This window comes from Hibiscus syriacus, unplaced genomic scaffold (assembly GCF_006381635.1).
Source record: "Hibiscus syriacus cultivar Baekdansim isolate YM2019G1 unplaced genomic scaffold, ASM638163v2 tig00111650_pilon, whole genome shotgun sequence".
Taxonomy (NCBI): Eukaryota; Viridiplantae; Streptophyta; class Magnoliopsida; order Malvales; family Malvaceae; genus Hibiscus; species Hibiscus syriacus.
The window spans coordinates 1759479-1777309 of NW_024063146.1; the positions used below are offsets into that span (position 1 = coordinate 1759479).

At 36.5% G+C, this 17831-nt stretch overlaps 2 protein-coding genes and 1 pseudogene across 2 annotated transcripts; 2 read left to right on the forward strand and 1 right to left on the reverse strand.

Moving 5' to 3' along the window:
• The first annotated feature begins 473 nt into the window (after positions 1-473).
• On the forward strand, positions 474-4023 carry LOC120166966 (probable beta-D-xylosidase 6). The gene is made up of 6 exons (XM_039176118.1): positions 474-1386; positions 1624-1790; positions 1903-2000; positions 2082-2432; positions 2754-3170; positions 3362-4023. The coding sequence occupies exons 1-6, from the start codon at positions 631-633 to the stop codon at positions 3952-3954; spliced, it is 2382 nt and encodes a 793-aa protein (XP_039032049.1). The 5' UTR covers positions 474-630; the 3' UTR covers positions 3955-4023.
• Positions 4024-4917: 894 nt separating this feature from the next.
• Positions 4918-9449, reverse strand: LOC120166941 (heat shock 70 kDa protein, mitochondrial-like). Its single transcript, XM_039176094.1, has 6 exons — positions 9344-9449; positions 7485-7558; positions 7328-7406; positions 6672-7238; positions 5977-6597; positions 4918-5620 (listed from the first exon to the last, which is right to left on the reverse strand). Exons 1-6 carry the CDS (start codon positions 9413-9415, stop codon positions 4988-4990), a joined length of 2046 nt encoding a protein of 681 aa, XP_039032025.1. The 5' UTR covers positions 9416-9449; the 3' UTR covers positions 4918-4987.
• Positions 9450-14937: 5488 nt separating this feature from the next.
• Positions 14938-17071, forward strand: LOC120166927 (annotated as a pseudogene).
• The last annotated feature ends 760 nt before the right edge of the window (positions 17072-17831 follow it).

Consider the following 17831-nt stretch of genomic DNA (forward strand, 5'->3'; position numbering starts at 1 on the left):
TTATCCTAAAATAAAATATTAGAGATCAAAATGCTTTAAAAATAGAATATAAGACAAAATTATCATTGTAATAAACGTTGATAGGTTAATTTTGGCATTATGCCTTCACAATTGTATGATACAGAGTTTTGACCATTTCATGTTACGTAACCTAAAAATGATTCTTATAAAAAGTGTCTTCCGAATAAAATTTCCTACAAAATATATTTTCTGATTTTGTGATACAAAATAATGTTAGATTGACAAATAATTTACGATAAATATTAAAATTGTAATTTATTATTATTTTATGATGAGTAAAAAGGCCCAACGCACTCCCCCAGACAAATAATAGGATTATCAGCAGATTTTTTAAAACGATATAAAGAGTAAATGACAACAACCAGAACTTGTATATTTCACAATGCACCCAATTTAGCTTTCTTCATGTGTGTGTATATATATAACACGATATATATGCATAATAAAAAAAACTTCACCATCCACATTCCAATTCAATCTTCCTCCAAATCCACATGGTGTTCTGCTTAAACCTACCAACCATTCTTATCTCGCTTCAGCAATGATCTCTTGTTAGGTAAACAAAAGAAACTCAGACAGTCAATCTGAGCAGTGAGTACCAAAGCACCCATGTTTCTGCAACAAAGATCTGTCTTCTTCTTCTTACAAGTTTTGGCTTTACTGATTTCAATCCCATCATCAGACCCAAACCCACAGTTCCCATGCCAAGCTCCCTACTTTAACTCCTACCCCTTCTGCAACACTTCCCTGTCCATCACAGACAGATCTCAATCTCTCATTTCTCTTCTCACCCTTGAAGAAAAGATCCATCAATTGTCCAACAATGCTTCAGGAATCCCAAGACTTGGGATTCCCCCTTATCAATGGTGGTCAGAGTCTCTTCATGGGATTGCCAGTAATGGCCCTGGAGTTACCTTTGATGGCCGTGTTAAAGCAGCAACAAGTTTCCCTCAGGTTCTTCTCACAGCTGCTTCTTTCAATAGAACCCTTTGGTTCAAGATTGGGTTAGCCATAGGTGTCGAGGCCAAAGCCATGTATAATGTTGGACAAGCTGGTTTGACTTTTTGGGCACCCAATATTAATATTTTCAGGGACCCCAGATGGGGAAGAGGGCAGGAGACCCCTGGTGAGGATCCCATGATTGTTTCAGCTTATGCTGTTGAATTTGTGAATGGTTTCCAGGGTGGGTCTTGGAGAGGTAGTAGAGAACTCAGAGATAGGTTTGGGAGAAAGAGGGAACTTAGAGGAGGATATGATGATGAAGATGACGATGATAGACTTATGAATTCTGCTTGTTGCAAGCATTTCATTGCGTATGACTTGGAGAAGTGGATGAATTTCAGCAGATACAGCTTCAATGCCATGGTAAAGTCTTCCCTTTTACATTTTTTTATTCAGAAACTCTGTTTTGTGCCATTTCAAATAAATTTAGCTCAACTTATCTCTGTGAATATGAAATTTTGCAAACCGATTGTATGTTTTTTAATTGATTTATCTATGTTTATTGTTCTAAATCAATAGTTAGTTCTGACTTGTGACAAGCCTCCTTTTGAAGTCATTTAGGCAGTTTGGTAATATATGCCTACTATATCTGTATTGAAGGTTACTAAGCAAGATATGGAGGATTCATATGAGCCGCCATTTCGTAGTTGTATACAACAAGGTAAGGCGAACTGCTTGATGTGTTCCTACAATGCGGTCGATGGGGTGCCGGCTTGTGCACGTGGAGATCTTTTACAGAAAGCTCGAAATGGATGGGGCTTCAAAGGGTAAAACAAATTAGTAGTTGCTTATACATTGACAAATGAAAATTTTGAAATTCAACCTTAATTGGTTGGTACTCGTTAAACGTTTCTGGGATCCTTTTGTGGCATAATTCAGATATATCACCTCAGACTGTGATGCTGTGGCAACGATTCAAGAATACCAAAATTACACAAGAAAGCCCGAGGATGCTGTTGCTCTTGTTCTTAAAGCAGGTTTCCTGGTTAATGAATTTTGGCTAGATCTGCCATTGGAATGTTCATTTTAAGGATTAAGATTAAGTTGGTTGTCTGTAGGAATGGATATTAACTGTGGAACATATCTCGTTCGACATACTCGGAATACAATTGAGGAAGGGAAGTTGCAAGAAAAAGACATTGATAGAGCCCTTCTGAATCTTTTCTCGGTTCAACTCCGTCTTGGGCTGTTTGATGGAGACCCCAGAAATGGGCAGTTTGGGGAGTTGGGACCTCAAGACATTTGTACCACAGAGCACAAGATGCTGGCACTTGAAGCAGCAAGGCAGGGAATCGTTCTGCTGAAGAACGATAAAACATTCCTGCCACTGAATAGAAATGCTGTTTCTTCCTTAGCTGTTATTGGTCCAATGGCTAACAACATAAGCAATATGGGTGGTGGCTACACAGGTATGGCTTATGCAATAATGTTTAATTCTTGGAGGTTTATATCAGCTTCCGTAGTCTTTTTTAACTTTTGGACTGTTCAATTGAGATAAATGATTGTCTGCTATATGAAGCATTGTAACATGGCAAGCTACTGGAGACTATCTTGCTCGGGCCTTACCATGTCTCCTAATATTTGATTCAAGTCATAATGAATGTGAATCACCCAGAGTGCTGATTGAAGTATTGCTAACCTCACTTTGTTACTGGGTTTCTACACTTTGTAGAGTTCTCACACGACGTGGAATTTGTATTAATGATTGTTTGATGTCCTTCATATGGCAGGTGTTCCATGTGAACCAAAGAGCTTTTTTGAGGGACTGCAAGGCTGTGTAAAGAAGGCATCTTTCGCTTCTGGTTGCTCTGATGTGCCTTGCGAGTCTGATGCTAGGTTTAATGAAGCAATTCTTACTGCCAAGGAAGCTGACTTTGTGATTGTAGTTGCTGGGCTGGATTTGTCCCAAGAAACTGAAGATCTTGACCGAGTTAGTCTTCTCCTTCCTGGTAAACAGATGGCCCTGGTGTCTTCTGTTGCTGCAGCAAGTGATAGACCAATAATTCTTGTTCTTACCGGTGGGGGACCCCTTGATGTATCGTTTGCAGAAGGAAACCCGAATGTTGCAAGTATTCTCTGGGTTGGATACCCTGGGGAAGCTGGCGGAAAGGCACTTGCAGATGTCGTCTTTGGTGATTTTAACCCAGGTTGGTTGCCACTTAACTATCACTCAATTCATTAACTGGCATCTAAACACTGCATGGAATCTAAAGTTCATTATTTATGGCATTTGGTGGTTGAAAATCCAGCATTGAGAGAATAGTTGCCGAACACAAGTCAGCTATGTCTTGATGAATGTAATGCAACTAATAATGGGATGTTGGATATGTGAAAACAGGTGGAAGGCTTCCGATGACTTGGTATCCCGAATCATTTACAAAGGTTGCTATGAATGATATGCATATGCGTGCTGATCCTTTCCGTGGTTTTCCAGGGAGAACCTACCGGTTTTACACTGGAAATAGAGTCTATGGCTTCGGCCGAGGCTTAAGCTATACAAATTTCACCCACAAACTCTTGTATGCTCCAAGAAAATTAAGTTTATCCAGGTCCTTGACAGGCACTTCAATTAAGACTATATTGCACCAGAGACGAGAACTCGATTATATACGCGTCGATGAGGTGACATCATGTGATTCATTGGGATTCTACGTGCATATATCGGTAGCTAATGTAGGAGATATGGACGGAAGCCATGTCATCATGTTGTTCTCCAGAGCGCCGAAAAATTTTGAGGGAACTCCAGAGAAGCAATTAATTGCATTCGATCGCGTGCATACTAGTTCATTCGGATTCACAGAAACAAGCATTTTAGTAAATCCTTGTATCCACCTTAGCATTGTGGACCAAGAAGGGGAAAGGATATTGCCCCTCGGGGAACATGTTCTAACATTAGAAGATTTGGTGCACCCAGTGTTGATTGAAACTTAATGATGCTGTCAAGAGCCCTAAGAAATTTGTATTGCGTGTTATTTTCTATTTACAGTGCAAATTGTTTCATACTGGATGATGTTTTCCATTGGTATTATATTACAGTTTCTTTGGCTTTCCAAGAATAAAATTAGGGATCGAGCTCGACTGAATTAGAAGAGTCGGTAAGGGGCCTCATAACAGAAAATGTGTTAAAAGTTTGATATAAAAATAAATTTTCAAACTATAACTTGTTTTTCTTAAAGTGGTGTCTAAACTTTTTTCGTCATTTAGTTGGCTAATGTTACAGACATTATCATTTTATGTACCTCGTCTGTAACGATTGTTAAAAAGTCAGTTAAGTGAATCGTGTCACATTTTAGTTTTTTTGAAAGTTTTATTTAAAATAAAAAAAATTATATTATATTTTAAAAAACCCCAAAATTTTCAAAAAACTTTAAAAAAAAAACCAAAATTTTGAAAACTCAAATTTCAAGACCTAAGCTCACGCCGACCACCTACATTTGTTGCCGTTGAACCTCTATCCGACAATCAATAACCCCATAAAAATCTACTGAAACATGAAGATTCAACGGGTTAAATTTAGGGATTTAGAATTTTTAGGGATTCGAAGCTTTTTTGTTATTTAAGAGAAATTAAGATTTTCTTTAAATATAATTTTTTTATTTTTTTAAATTTTTTAAAGGTCGTTACAATCAAGACACCTAAAAATTAAACACCTAGATTGACTAGAAAGAAGATTGAGCACCACGAAAAATATATAGTTTGAGTACTTATTTTTGTTACACAAAGAATATTCATATATTTGTGTCAACTTCATTCTCAAATAGAAGTGTCATTCATGACATACAAAACATAATATGGAAGCATGGGCAAACTGCACGTTTGACATGTAAATCGAAATAGTCCAAGGATTGCATCCACAATCCTGCTGCTTGAGTTTTTCTTTTTTATGTTAACATCTATAAAACAATGTTGAATCATTTGATCAAATTAATAATTGGATGAAACATAATGTCAGCTACCATGTGTTCTATTTCTTGGCCTCCTGATATTCTGCTTTGGGAGTCTGATCATCAGCCGACGACCCTCCAGAGGAACCATCACCACCGGAACCGGAACCGGAACCCTTGCTCATGTGCTCTCCAATCTTTGAAACAGCCTTATTGGCAGCATCCATTTTAGCCTTGATTTCATCTACACTGTCCCCTGCCATTGCCTTCCTCAAATCCGCCAATGCAGACTCTATCTCTGATGCAATCTCATTTGGAATCTTGTCTCTGTGCTCATTCAAGCTCTTCTCGATACTGTATATGCTCGTGTCAGCACTATTTCTCAAGTCAATCAAAGCTCTTCTCTCCTCATCCTTATGAGCATGCAATTCAGCCTCCTTCACCATCTTATCAATCTCATCCTCTGAAAGACCGCCAGATGATCGGATCGTGATTTGCTGTTCTTTTCCCGTTGCCTTATCCTTGGCAGAAACAGTTACAATCCCATTGGCATCTATGTCGAATGTGACTTCAATTTGTGGCAAGCCTCTAGGTGCTGGAATACCAACAAGATCAAACTCCCCCAAAATCTTATTGTCGGCTGCCATGTGACGTTCACCTTGAAGAACTTTTATTTCAACCTGAGTCTGGTTGTCTGCTGCAGTAGAGAAAACCTGAAATCAAAAAAGCTAGTATTATTTTTTGTCGAAAAGATACCCGACACCTCTTAAGATGTAAATTGTGAGGATGCTTGACAAATTAAACTTCTATAATACCAGCTCACAAAAACACTAAGCTATCGATTGAAACAGCAATAATACTTGCATACACAAAAATGGTAAGATCCATTTTAGCAAACAGGTGTGCATTGTTAAAACATTATGTAAATATTCTGTTGCAGGCTAGAAAATATATTAAGCTGCTCTCACACAATATCTATTGGAAGAATTTTAGACACTACCGGTGAAATTCTTGCACCATCCCGATTTTAATATATCTGATGCAATACAAAATGTATCATACTACTAACCTGTGATTTTTTCGTAGGGATGGTTGTATTTCTGTTGATCAACCTAGTGAAAATTCCTCCGAGTGTTTCTATTCCAAGTGACAGAGGAGTTACATCCAACAGAAGCAGCTCCTTAACATCACCTCGGAGAATACCACCTTGAATAGCAGCACCCATTGCAACTGCCTCATCAGGATTAACCCCTTTGCTGGGAGACTTTCCAAAAATTTCAGAAACAATTTCTTGCACCTTGGGGACACGAGTCATTCCCCCAACAAGCAATACTTCATTCACTTCATTGATGGATATTCCAGCATCCTTCAAACAATTCTTACATGGAATTCTAGTTCTCTCAATCAGGCTGCTGACTAGACCCTCAAACTTGGATCTGGTTAGTGTTATATTTAAATGTTTTGCTCCTGAAGAATCAGCAGTTATAAATGGAAGGTTGATTTCTGTTTGGGATGTAGATGAAAGTTCAATCTTAGCCTTTTCAGCTGCCTCTCGTAGCCTCTGCAGGGCAAGCCTGTCCTTTGAGAGGTCAATGTTATCAGTTCTCTTAAACTCACTCACCAAATATTCTAATAGTGCATTGTCGAAATCCTCTCCACCCAAGAAAGTGTCTCCATTTGTTGCTTTTACCTGATAAAAATGCTCTCTAAGTGAATCAATTTACCAAAGCAATGAACAAATCATGTAAAGAAAAACAAGCATACCTCGAAAACCCCATTAGAAATTTCTAATATAGAAACATCAAAAGTTCCACCTCCAAGGTCAAATACTGCTATGATACCCTCTTTGTTATTCATTCCATAGGAAAGTGCAGCAGCAGTTGGTTCGTTGATAATCCTTTTAACATCTAACCCAGCAATCCGCCCAGCATCCTTGGTCGCCTGCCTTTGTGCTTCATTAAAATAAGCAGGAACAGTGATGACAGCTTTAGTCACCGTTTTACCAAGGTATGCTTCAGCGGTTTCCTTCATCTTTGTTAGAACAAATGCACCAATCTGGCTCGGGGAGTAAGTTTTTCCATTGGCTTCAAGCCAAGCATCCCCATTAGGGGCCCTAACAATCTTGTAAGGCACCATCTTCATTTCCTTCTGTGTTTGAGCATCATCAAAACGTCTCCCAATCAGACGTTTGGTTCCAAACAATGTGTTTGTTGGGTTGGTTACAGCCTGACGTTTGGCTGGAGTTCCAACAATTAGCTCCCCCTGCTGGTTGAAGGCAACTACAGACGGCGTGGTTCTAGCTCCTTCAGAATTCTCAATCACTCTAGCGTTCTGCAAGATAATAATCCGAGTAACATAGTTCCATTTTCCCCAAAACACAAAAGAAAATACATACTTCAACAAATATAAATATAATCTACCTTTCCATCCATCACGGACACACATGAATTGGTTGTACCCAAGTCAATACCGATAACATCGTTTCCAACAGGTCTTGAGCTGTAATGCAGAAATGACAATATCTTAGCAAATAATAAGCCATTGAGATGAATCTATTTAGAAGAAACAATAAAATACCTGAATGGTCTAGCCAAGGATGCCCATCTGACCAGAGGAGAGCTAGCCAATGATGTCTTTGCATTTCCAGTCAACTATAACAAGAATAAGAAACACGAGCAAACTTCAATAGCCAATTACAACAAAGTCCACATATACAGTACTATCTCATCATAAAGAACAGGAAGAATAATATTTCATATTTGATTAATAAAGATAGTCCAGAAACGCTCATAAGTATTAAAAAAATTATAGTCTAAAATTATAATAATTCGGGAGCTCTGAGTCATTCCCGGTGGAAATCGGACTCCACCAGGGGTCGGCTCTTAATCCTTACATCTTCGCCTTGATTATGGACGACATCTATTGTGCGACACCAGACGGTGTACCATGGTGTATGCTTTTCGCTGACGACATTGTCCTAGTTGCTGAAACAAAATCTGAGTTGAATAATAGACTGACTACCTGAAAGATTGCTTTGGAAGAAAAAGGTCTAAGGATCAATATTGAAAAGACAAAGTATTTATGTTCAAACTTCAGTGGAGACCAAAACGATGAAGATGTAGAAGTATGCATAGAAGGACACGTTCTCCCCTCAAAGGATTGTTTCAAGTACCTAGGGTCTATGATACATAAAGATGGGGTGTAGATGATGATGTAACACACTTTATAAAGGAGGGATGGCTAAAGTGGAGGGCTGCTACTGGAGTTTTGTGTGACAAGAAGATGCCTATAAAACTTAAGGGAAAATTTTATAGAATGGCAATAAGACCAGCGTTGTTGTATGGATCAGAATGTTAGACAACCAAGAAGGATCATGTAAGGAGGATAGAGGCTGCAAAAATGAGAATGATTCGATGGACATGCGGTAGGACTCTGTGGGATATGACAACAAACTCTACTATTAGGATGTCCTTAAGGTGGTGCCTGTTTCTGAAAAATTGAGCTTGTCCTTAGGCGACTACCGTCGGATGCGGTCAGGAGGGTAGAGTCGATTACAGTCGACGGTGCCAGAAGGATAGGACGACCAAGGCGGAAGTGGGAAGACTGCTTGAGATCTAATTTGATGAATTTAGCCCTTACCGAGGACATGATCTCTGATAGGAAAGTATGGAGACTAAAGACTAGGATAGTCGAGTAGTGTGGGTCACATCTCTAGGATGTATAATCTCTGTCTTCTTTTAATGTCTTTGTAGTAATTTTCATGAATTCTACTTTTTATACGTTTCTGTTATTGGTATTTATGAAGGCTTAGAACTGGGCTTGCTATCGTGGACTTCTGTGTAATATTCTCTTCACTTTTAAATTTAGTCGGGTCTTACGTTTATGTCTATATGCAGAGATTTTTTCGCATAGACTTATTTACAAGAAATTACTTCCCATTTCAAACGCGCATATAATATTAATGATATTTATGACTGCATATGAATATTGTTCAACTATGTATTTATGTATTTATTTATACATGCTTTACATTTTATCTATGTTTTTAATTTTCTGACTGCCGGAGGTCTTCCACGGAAACTACTCTCAACCTGGCGTTGGGACAGCTTACTACCCTACCTCCCCTTACCTCATTGCATATGGGAATTAGATTTTGTTGTTGTTGTTGTTAAACTAATCAAAGATGAAGCAATCCAAGTTAATCTAAACAGATAAATCCAACAACAAAAAGAGTCCGAAAAGCTTTTTCTCTTATCATTTGAACTAAAGACTACGACCCGTAAAATCTTTGACCTCCAAACATAAAATGCTGGCTAAAACCCTACAACGCTCTCCCATTGAGGAACAGAAAAATCAAGTCGTAAAATAAGTTAGCATGAAATGGAAAAATAAAATACATCAATTTTGACGGAAGAAAAAAGAGAAAGAGAACCTACGGATATGCAAGCGGAGAGAAGCGGAGTGAAGGTCACGGCGCTGTAAAGCACGGTGGAGAACGGAAGCAGCATGAAGGTGGGAATGGAAATGGAAATGAAAAAGCCTTAGAAGATTGGTGCTGTGCTAGGGTTTTAGCCAATGTGATTGGTGGGCTTTATTTAACATGGAGGGTTTTATGGTGGAATGACATTTTTGTCCTTGTATCATTTCGTCACCTGGAGGGTTAAATAAGGAATGGGATTGGAAAATGTCATCGTTCGAAAGTTAAGTTGGGTACTTGGATCGTGGGCAGCAAGAAATATGAATCGTAGTGGTATGTAAATTCATATATTAAATCCCATCCGAAAATATGTGAAAATTTTAAATAATTAAATTATTGATTTGTATCTAATCTAAAAAATTGGATATCCAAATTCAAATATAAAATCTAATTTGACAAAATATTAATTTTATATTTTATATTTTGTGATTTGATATAACCCATTAGATATCTCTACTATATTATATGTATATATCTAATTATTCCCTCACAATAAATAATTAAAATTTTTACTTTTTAAATATTCTTAAATAGCTAGTTTTTTTGTGTTTAAGAAAATATTCTTATTATATGTTTACAGTTATGGCTGTAAACCTTCGTTGTAATTTGAATATTTTTTATTTTCAATAAAATTGGCAGCTTCTATAAAAAAATAATTAAATGTACTAATTTTTATTGACTTAGGACTTTAATAGGTTAGTGGGTTACTCATTTATTGTGCTAAAGTTATCCAAAAATCTAATAGCGCATTTTTTTGGATTTTTTTATAATCCGAAATTAAAATTTATTCGATCAATATTCTATTCAATTATTCGAAATTTTTGGGATATCCGATCTGAATTATCCGAAAATAAAAAAAAGATCATATATATAAATTTTTTGATAGGATCAGATCAATCGAATCGGATCTTTTTACATACCCTTATTGAGTCGAGCTCATCTCGTTAATCTTATATTAGGGCGATAAATTTTTAAGATTTTAAGAGAAAAGATTATAAAATTATAAGAGACGAAAATATATTATTTATTAAAATATAAAAAATCATTTAAAATATATACTAATTTAAAATTTTTAGGGAGTAATTACCCACTTGTCCCCTTATCCATTTGTAAATCTCGTGCATATTAATGAATTTTAATTGAAATATTCTTTTTAATTAGTATTTTTCTCGTAAGATTATGAATCGTTTTATATATTTTTTCAGTATCTTATTTATTTATTTGTAGACACTCATTTCGTCCCATTTTTTTATATATTATAACATTATATAGTTTGAAAACATTTTTAATATATATAAATATAGTTTTGACAAGCATGTTTAAAAACATTTTATAATATATAGTTTTTAAACATTTTGAAACTAATATAATATATGTTTTTAAAACATTTTTTGAAAATATATATATTATATAGTTTTTAAAACATTTTGAAAACTAATATAATATATAGCTTTTAAAACATTTTTTGAAAATATATATATTATATAGTTTTTAAAACATCTTGAAAACTAATATAATATATAGTTTTTAAAATTTTTTGAAAATATATATATTATATAATTTTAAAACATTTTGAAAATAATATAATATATAGTTTTAAAACATTTTTGAAAATATATATTATATAGTTTTTAAAACATTTTGGAATATATATAAATTATATAGTTTTTGAAAAATCTTTTTGGAAAATGCATATAATATATAGTTTTTAAAATAATATTTTAGAAATTAATATATTATATATTTTCAAAATTGTTTTTATTTTTATTTATTTATTTATTTATTATTTATTATTATTATTTTTCTGTTCAGGGTCCAAAATGAGGTTCGAATAGTCCAAGAGTTGGGCCTGAACCATCCCAGCAGTGTCTAGGGTTTCTCAACTTAGTCCCAGCGCCGCACAACTTATGGCCGTTAGATCAAGCAGTGATCAACGGAAATCGGGTGATAAAGGGTTCTGAAGCCCCAAATATCATCACAAATGCGCAGCCAGATCCAGACCGTTGGATCTGACCCAATCCAACGGTCAGGAATGTCCCAGAACGTTCTGGAATGCAAGACGAGATTGTAAATCATCCACCGACCGAGATCCCCGGTACCCGAAGCTAGAATCCTCGCAACAACAGCCCGAAAAATGGGTATCCTACATACCGAGAATCGTGCCACGAACACCAAACGGGACTGACCCATCCCGTGATGTTCGGCAACGTTCACCGGCCGAGAGGGTATAAATACCCCCAGACAGAACGGAACCAGGGGGAATCATCAACAGTGCACAAAGCACCACCAGAGAACAGCATCCACAAAACATATTAAACCAAGATATCAACAGTACACAACCAGATCGAAAAACCAAACGCACAAGAGAGAACCCACGAGTAAACCAAGAACCAAAAGCAACATCAAAAAACCGAAACCACAAAAAATACCAAAGGCCAAAGCCCCGCAAAAATCCAAGCAAAATGTAAAACAAAGCAAAGTCAAGAGACCGCGTCGGAAACCAGAGAACCGAGGAGTCACCATCGGCGAAGGTAAAAAGTCGGGTCTTCGGGCGTAGATTTACGTTGCTTGGGGTCTTTTTGTGAGGTTTGGTGCTCAGATCTGGGATAACGGGGTTAAGGAGAGCCTTGTGGGTGGTTTATATTTTGTCGGCTGCCGCCAGTGGTGGCCGGAAGCGGCAGCGATCGATGGCCGAGAAAGGTTGGCTGAGAGAATTTGAGAACTTCTCTCATTAGAGGAGAGAAGGATTTTCGTTGGAATGTGAGAAATGAAGGTGATATGGTGTTTTGGCCCATTTATATACGAGGGATCGGATTGCAAATAGAGGATTTTTAAATCCTCTCCGTAGTCCCTATAACTTTGAGTCGCTTTACAATTTAGTCCCCAGGGTGTAATTTGATCCCCGAATTTTCAGTTTAATCGATTTAATCCCGGTTTTTATTTTTACATTTTTGCGAATTGATCCCTTAATTTTCAATTTTTTAAATACCAATAGAATCCATTAATTCTAATCTATTTCAATTTGGTCCTCCAATTTTATTTTATTTTATCATTATTATTATTTTTCCTCTTCTCATATTATTATTATTATTTTATTGTTTAGAAACTTACCATTTGTGATTTCTTTACCTTTTTATTATTCTTTATTATTCTTTTTTATTTATTATTTTATCATATTTTTAAGTATTGGTTTATTATTTTTATTTTTATTATTATTTTTGCCTAACATCTTCAATTTTTTTATTTCCTCTAACGTGTTAACTTTGTAGAGAAATTTCTAATCAATCAAAGGTAAGCAATTCAGATCGTTATTTTACCTTTTAATTTAACGTACAACTTTCTTAATTAAGACAACTGGAAATTACATAGTACCGAAAGGGCAGTTCAAGGGTGCTAACCCTTCCTTGACTGTAACCGACTCCCGAATCTGACATATCACTGGTAAAGACGCAGATCGGGTAAGAAATAAGGTATCCGGTCAACCTATTTACTTTTAAATGAATAATCGGTGGCGACTCCTAACCCAATTCATCCAAGTCGAAGCCTAATTCTGGGCCCCACCGAAAGACGGTTCCGACATTATTTTTTCAGTATAATTTTTTACAATTAGATGATGTCGTATTTCCAAATATGTATATGATATTTATTTAGTTATCTTATTATTTGTTTTTAATTTTTATGTTAATGTTGATGATATTATTTTTTATCGTCAATAATAGTATTTATTTATATCTATTATTTGTATAAATTATTTAATTGAAATTTTTATATCTTTTTTATTGTTAAGTAGTTAATTATGATTTTAAAGGAAATAGCGATGCATGTTAGTCGTGATTGGTATTTGTGTTTGATTAAGTAAAAAGATATTATATTTCGAAAGTTGAATTTATTCAAAACGGAGTAACATAAATATATTTAATCACTCGATAATTAATGGATTCCAAACGGCACTGCGTATGGGCAATGTTTGGTCCTTAATATTTCATTGTTGGATTTTTCCGAGTGGGTTAATTGGCCCTTTGGCAATTACAAGTAAACTAGAAGGCCCTTAGAATATAGGTCTTATGGCACATATACATTTACCAAGGTAAAACCCAGTTAATTCTTAAAAAAAAAGTAAAACCCAGAAAATTGGGCAAGTTTTTTTTATTTTAATCAAATTAATCGACCGAACTAAATTAATTTAATTGAAATAATTTGTCACTAAATTAATTTGGGATAAGTACAAAAATAATATATGTTCAAAGATAACTCTTAACTATTTGATATTAAACGCTCGTACCCTTAACATTCCTGGTGTTTGAATTCGATACCTCAAGGAATAACAACAATTCTTTTATCACCGAGGTCGCTAGGGTTCGTGCAATATATTATATATATTAAATACATATTTTAAGCTCAAGCCATTAAGAATTAAAATTCAGTTATGTTTTCACCACACTAGGCACATTAAATTATTAAGATTTAATTAAAATTTAACTTAAATAAAAATATCTCTATTAAACTCAAATTAATTAAACTAAAACATTTATTAAAAAAATTTGGTTATTCTGATCAATTAATTCGGTTTGATTAATATCTTCAAAAAAAATCTATTCAATTAACGATTAAAGAAAAAATTAATTAATTCAATTAATAGAAATCTTATTTAATCGATAATTGAATTAACCGTTTAACACCGTAGAAGTCTACCTTCGGTGGTATTCATTTTGGATAACCGCCTTTTGAAATCCAAATCATTTTTGTAAAATTTCAAGCAATCATTTTCACATTGATTTTGACAAAAATATAATTTAGGAAACAAGGTTATGATGCTAATAAACAAAAGTAGATTTATTAATTTATAAGAATATACATAGATATGAATTGCTCGTCCAGCTCAGTTGGTAGAACGCAAGGCTCTTAACCTTGTGGTCGTAGGATCGAGTCCCATGGTGGATAATTCATAATTCTGATAGCCGGAGGTCTTCCACGGAAGCTGCTCTCAACCTATTACATATGAGAATAGGGTTAGCTAATTTTAATATATATACACATAGATATCAAAACAACTACTACTAACGGATCGGTTTAAATGATAAGTAATTTGATATTATTTTAATAAGTTTTGAGTTTGAATCCTTATATACGTGCAAAACTCCTGTTAGAAAATTCACTCACAAAAATTAGGTGCCCGACACGAATTAATCTTATATTAATCGGGACGAAACTTTGAAATCGGGCAAAAAATACCCATCACTTGTTTATACATTTTCTACATACATATTACTCAAAAACGTTCCAGTAATGCAAGGTTGATTTGCTGAATATTGCATGCATCCAAAGATATGGAATGATGATGACAAATTCAGAGGATGAAGAATACAAGAAGAAACCCTCTTCTTATTTCGATCAAAACTACTAGAATTGGATTTTTCATTGAAGACAGCAGCATTGGAACTATCTCCTTCTTCCTAACCAGCTGTTAACCCCCATTTTCTCATCGTCTTTCCTCCTTTTAATTCCCCCCATCACCTCATCAACCACAAATTGGTTCCCCTCTGGTGTTAAACAATGGCTTATAGAAATGGTTATGCTCGAGAAACAGTGATTGATATAGGGAACAAGCCTGTGAATTTCACTGCAGGGCTTCAGTATGTTGATCTTACCTATACTGTAACGAAGAAGAAGGAGGTGGAAGGGAAATGGTTGAGCCAAGAGGGTGGACCTGTTGAATAAGATTACTGGCTATGCACCCAAAGGCTGCATCACGGCGGTCATGGGGCCAAGTGGTGCAGGCAAATCCACTTTGCTGGATGCTTTGGCTGGCCGTATTGCTAGTGGAAGCCTTAAGGGTAGGGTGTCTTTGGATGGGATTGCAATGAGTCCAAGTTTGATTAAAAGGACTTCAGCTTATATTATGCAAGACGATAGGTTTTTCCGATGCTTACTGTTTACGAGACACTGATGTTTGCTGCCGATTTCCGACTCGGGCCAATCTCGAGGATCGAGAGAGGCAGCGTGTCGAGAATTTGATTGATCAGCTTGGACTGACAGTAAGTTCCCTTTTACAGTTTCAACCATGTTATTGTAGCCTGAAAAATAAATCCACTATTTTCATTTCCTGTAGTCCTCGTGGAATACCTACATAGGTGATGCTGGGACTAGAGGAGTCTGGTGGAGAGCGCCGCAGAGTTTCGATCGGTGTCGATATAATTCATGGACCATCCTTGCTCTTCCTAGATGAGCCAACTTCAGGTCTAGACTCCACTAGTGCTTACAGTGTAATCGAGAAGGTGCGGGACATTGCAAGATCCGTAGTACCGTGATCCTCACGATTCATCAGCCCTCATCTAGAATCCAGCTTCTCCTTGATCATATGATTTTCCTTGCTCGTGGCCAGCTCATGTATCAAGGATCACCGCAAGATGTCACTCTACATCTTAGTCGGATGGGGAGAAAGGTTCCCAAGGGTGAAAGTGCAATAGAGTTCCTTATTGATGTGATTCAAGAATATGATCAATCTGAATTCGGAGTCGAGGCAGTTGCTGAATTTGCGAGAACGGGACGAAAAAACCACAACTGACAGAAGAACAAATCTGTTTCAACAGCTTCCCCAACACCACCCCCACCTAACCGTGGCCAACGGCATCAGAAGGAAGGGAGTGCTAACGTAGGAAAAACAACTGGCGCATTGCGTTGCAAGCAAGAGAAGATTCAGCAACTGATTTGGATGATCATAGTTGAGAAGCCCTTACAATAATACATCAAGGTCATGGAGTACTAACCACGTTGGAGTAGTGCAGCAACTCATCTTCACCCCAACAAGGCAACGTACCGATAAAAAAGCTCCGAACCCGATGAGGTAAAACTGTATTTTTAAGCAATTTGAAAGTTCAGAGGAAAAGTTTATAATTTTAGAGATAAAAGACTGAAGTTCTTCCATGGAATTATGCAGTTCATCCCCCGGATATTACACGTACTCGAGTGATATCCTTCCAGGAACGCCAACGCCTCACAGCAGCGACTATACCGTGAATGAAAATGATTACCTAACTCCTGATGTTGCTCCAAAGACCTTAGTTCATCCCTTGGGTCCCAAATTTGCAATTCCTTCTTCCCAGAGATTTGGATTCTCATGCGTCGTAACTTCAAGAACATTAGGCGTACACCCGAGCTTTTTCTTTCGAGACTTGTAGTCCTAACTGTCATGGCATTATGATGGCTACGATGTTCATGAACCCCAAAGTCACATGCAAGGCATCACCAATCGTCTTAGCTTCGTTATCTTCACCGTCTGCCTCTTCTCTTTCTTCCAATGATGCCGTACCGGCTTTCATCCAAGAGCGCTTCATTTTTGTTCGAGAAACTTCCCATATGCCTATAGAGCCTCTGCTTACACCATAGCTGGACTCATCACTTACCTTCCTTTCCTTGCACAAGCGGTGTCTATGCTTGCATTGTTTGGAAAGCCAGCTTAGGGGACCATTCTACTATTTCTTTTCGTCTTTACGTCTCCCTTCTTTCAACCAACTCGTTTGTGATGTTTGTAAGCTCGGTGGTGCCGAATTATATCTTAGGTATGCGCAGTGATCGCTTTCACCGCTCTCTTTTCTTCTGCGGCTACTTCATGAACATCACGACATTCCGTTGTACTGGAAATGGATAACAAGATTTCACCATGACATATCCATATGAGGCATCCTGATGAACAGTATCAAACTCCGAATATTTCGGATACGATCCAGCCATGACCCTTTGAATATATAAGGGTAAACTACGCGTTTAATACATAAACTATAAATTTTTATCCGTTTTAGTACTAAACTTTTAATTTTTTTCCAAAAATCATGCTGACATTTAATTTTTATTTCATTTTAATACACCATCATTAAAAATTATTGTCGGGCTCGCCGACCGTCGCATCCGTCGATCGATGAAACCTAAACTTTTCAACCCGTACCTTTTCGACCCCCTTAATGCGATTTAGACCTTCATTTCACCGGAAACGCCTCAATCTCCTCAAAAATCAAGATGAACTCTTCGATTTCTAATCCTCCGATCTCCATGGTCACTGTTCGATGGCCTGAAATTAGGACTATGTTGGTCGACTTGTCATTCTCTCGTGATCCACCGTTTATGTTAGTCGTCCGTCTACCAGAGCTATACCACGTCAGCCCATCCGTTAAGTTTTTAACAACGAGTACTAAATGAAATAAAACTAAACATTAAGTATAGTTTTTAAAAAATAAAGTTTAAGAACTAAAACAGAACCAAACTAACAATATAAGTACTAAACACAACCCTTGAAATCTCTTTGGTTCCACAGCCAAATTAAATCAACATGCAAGGAGCCCATTAAACGTGTCTTCTTCTTCTCTTTCATTTTTGAAACTGCTCAACCTGCTTCAATTTTCTTAGAATCTGTTTCTCTGAAATCACATAATATCAGCAGCTGTTGAGGGTTT

Coding starts and splice junctions, on each gene's coding strand:
- LOC120166966 (XM_039176118.1), top strand. CDS start 631: ATGTTTCTGCAACAAAGATCTGTCTTCTTCTTCTTACAAGTTTTGGCT. Junction 1,791..1,902: donor AATGGATGGGGCTTCAAAGG/GTAAAACAAATT, acceptor GGCATAATTCAG/ATATATCACCTCAGACTGTG. Junction 2,433..2,753: donor TATGGGTGGTGGCTACACAG/GTATGGCTTATG, acceptor TTCATATGGCAG/GTGTTCCATGTGAACCAAAG.
- LOC120166941 (XM_039176094.1), bottom strand. CDS start 9,415: ATGCTGCTTCCGTTCTCCACCGTGCTTTACAGCGCCGTGACCTTCACT. Junction 7,239..7,327: donor TGTCCGTGATGGATGGAAAG/GTAGATTATATT, acceptor ATTATCTTGCAG/AACGCTAGAGTGATTGAGAA. Junction 5,621..5,976: donor TCCCTACGAAAAAATCACAG/GTTAGTAGTATG, acceptor TTTTGATTTCAG/GTTTTCTCTACTGCAGCAGA.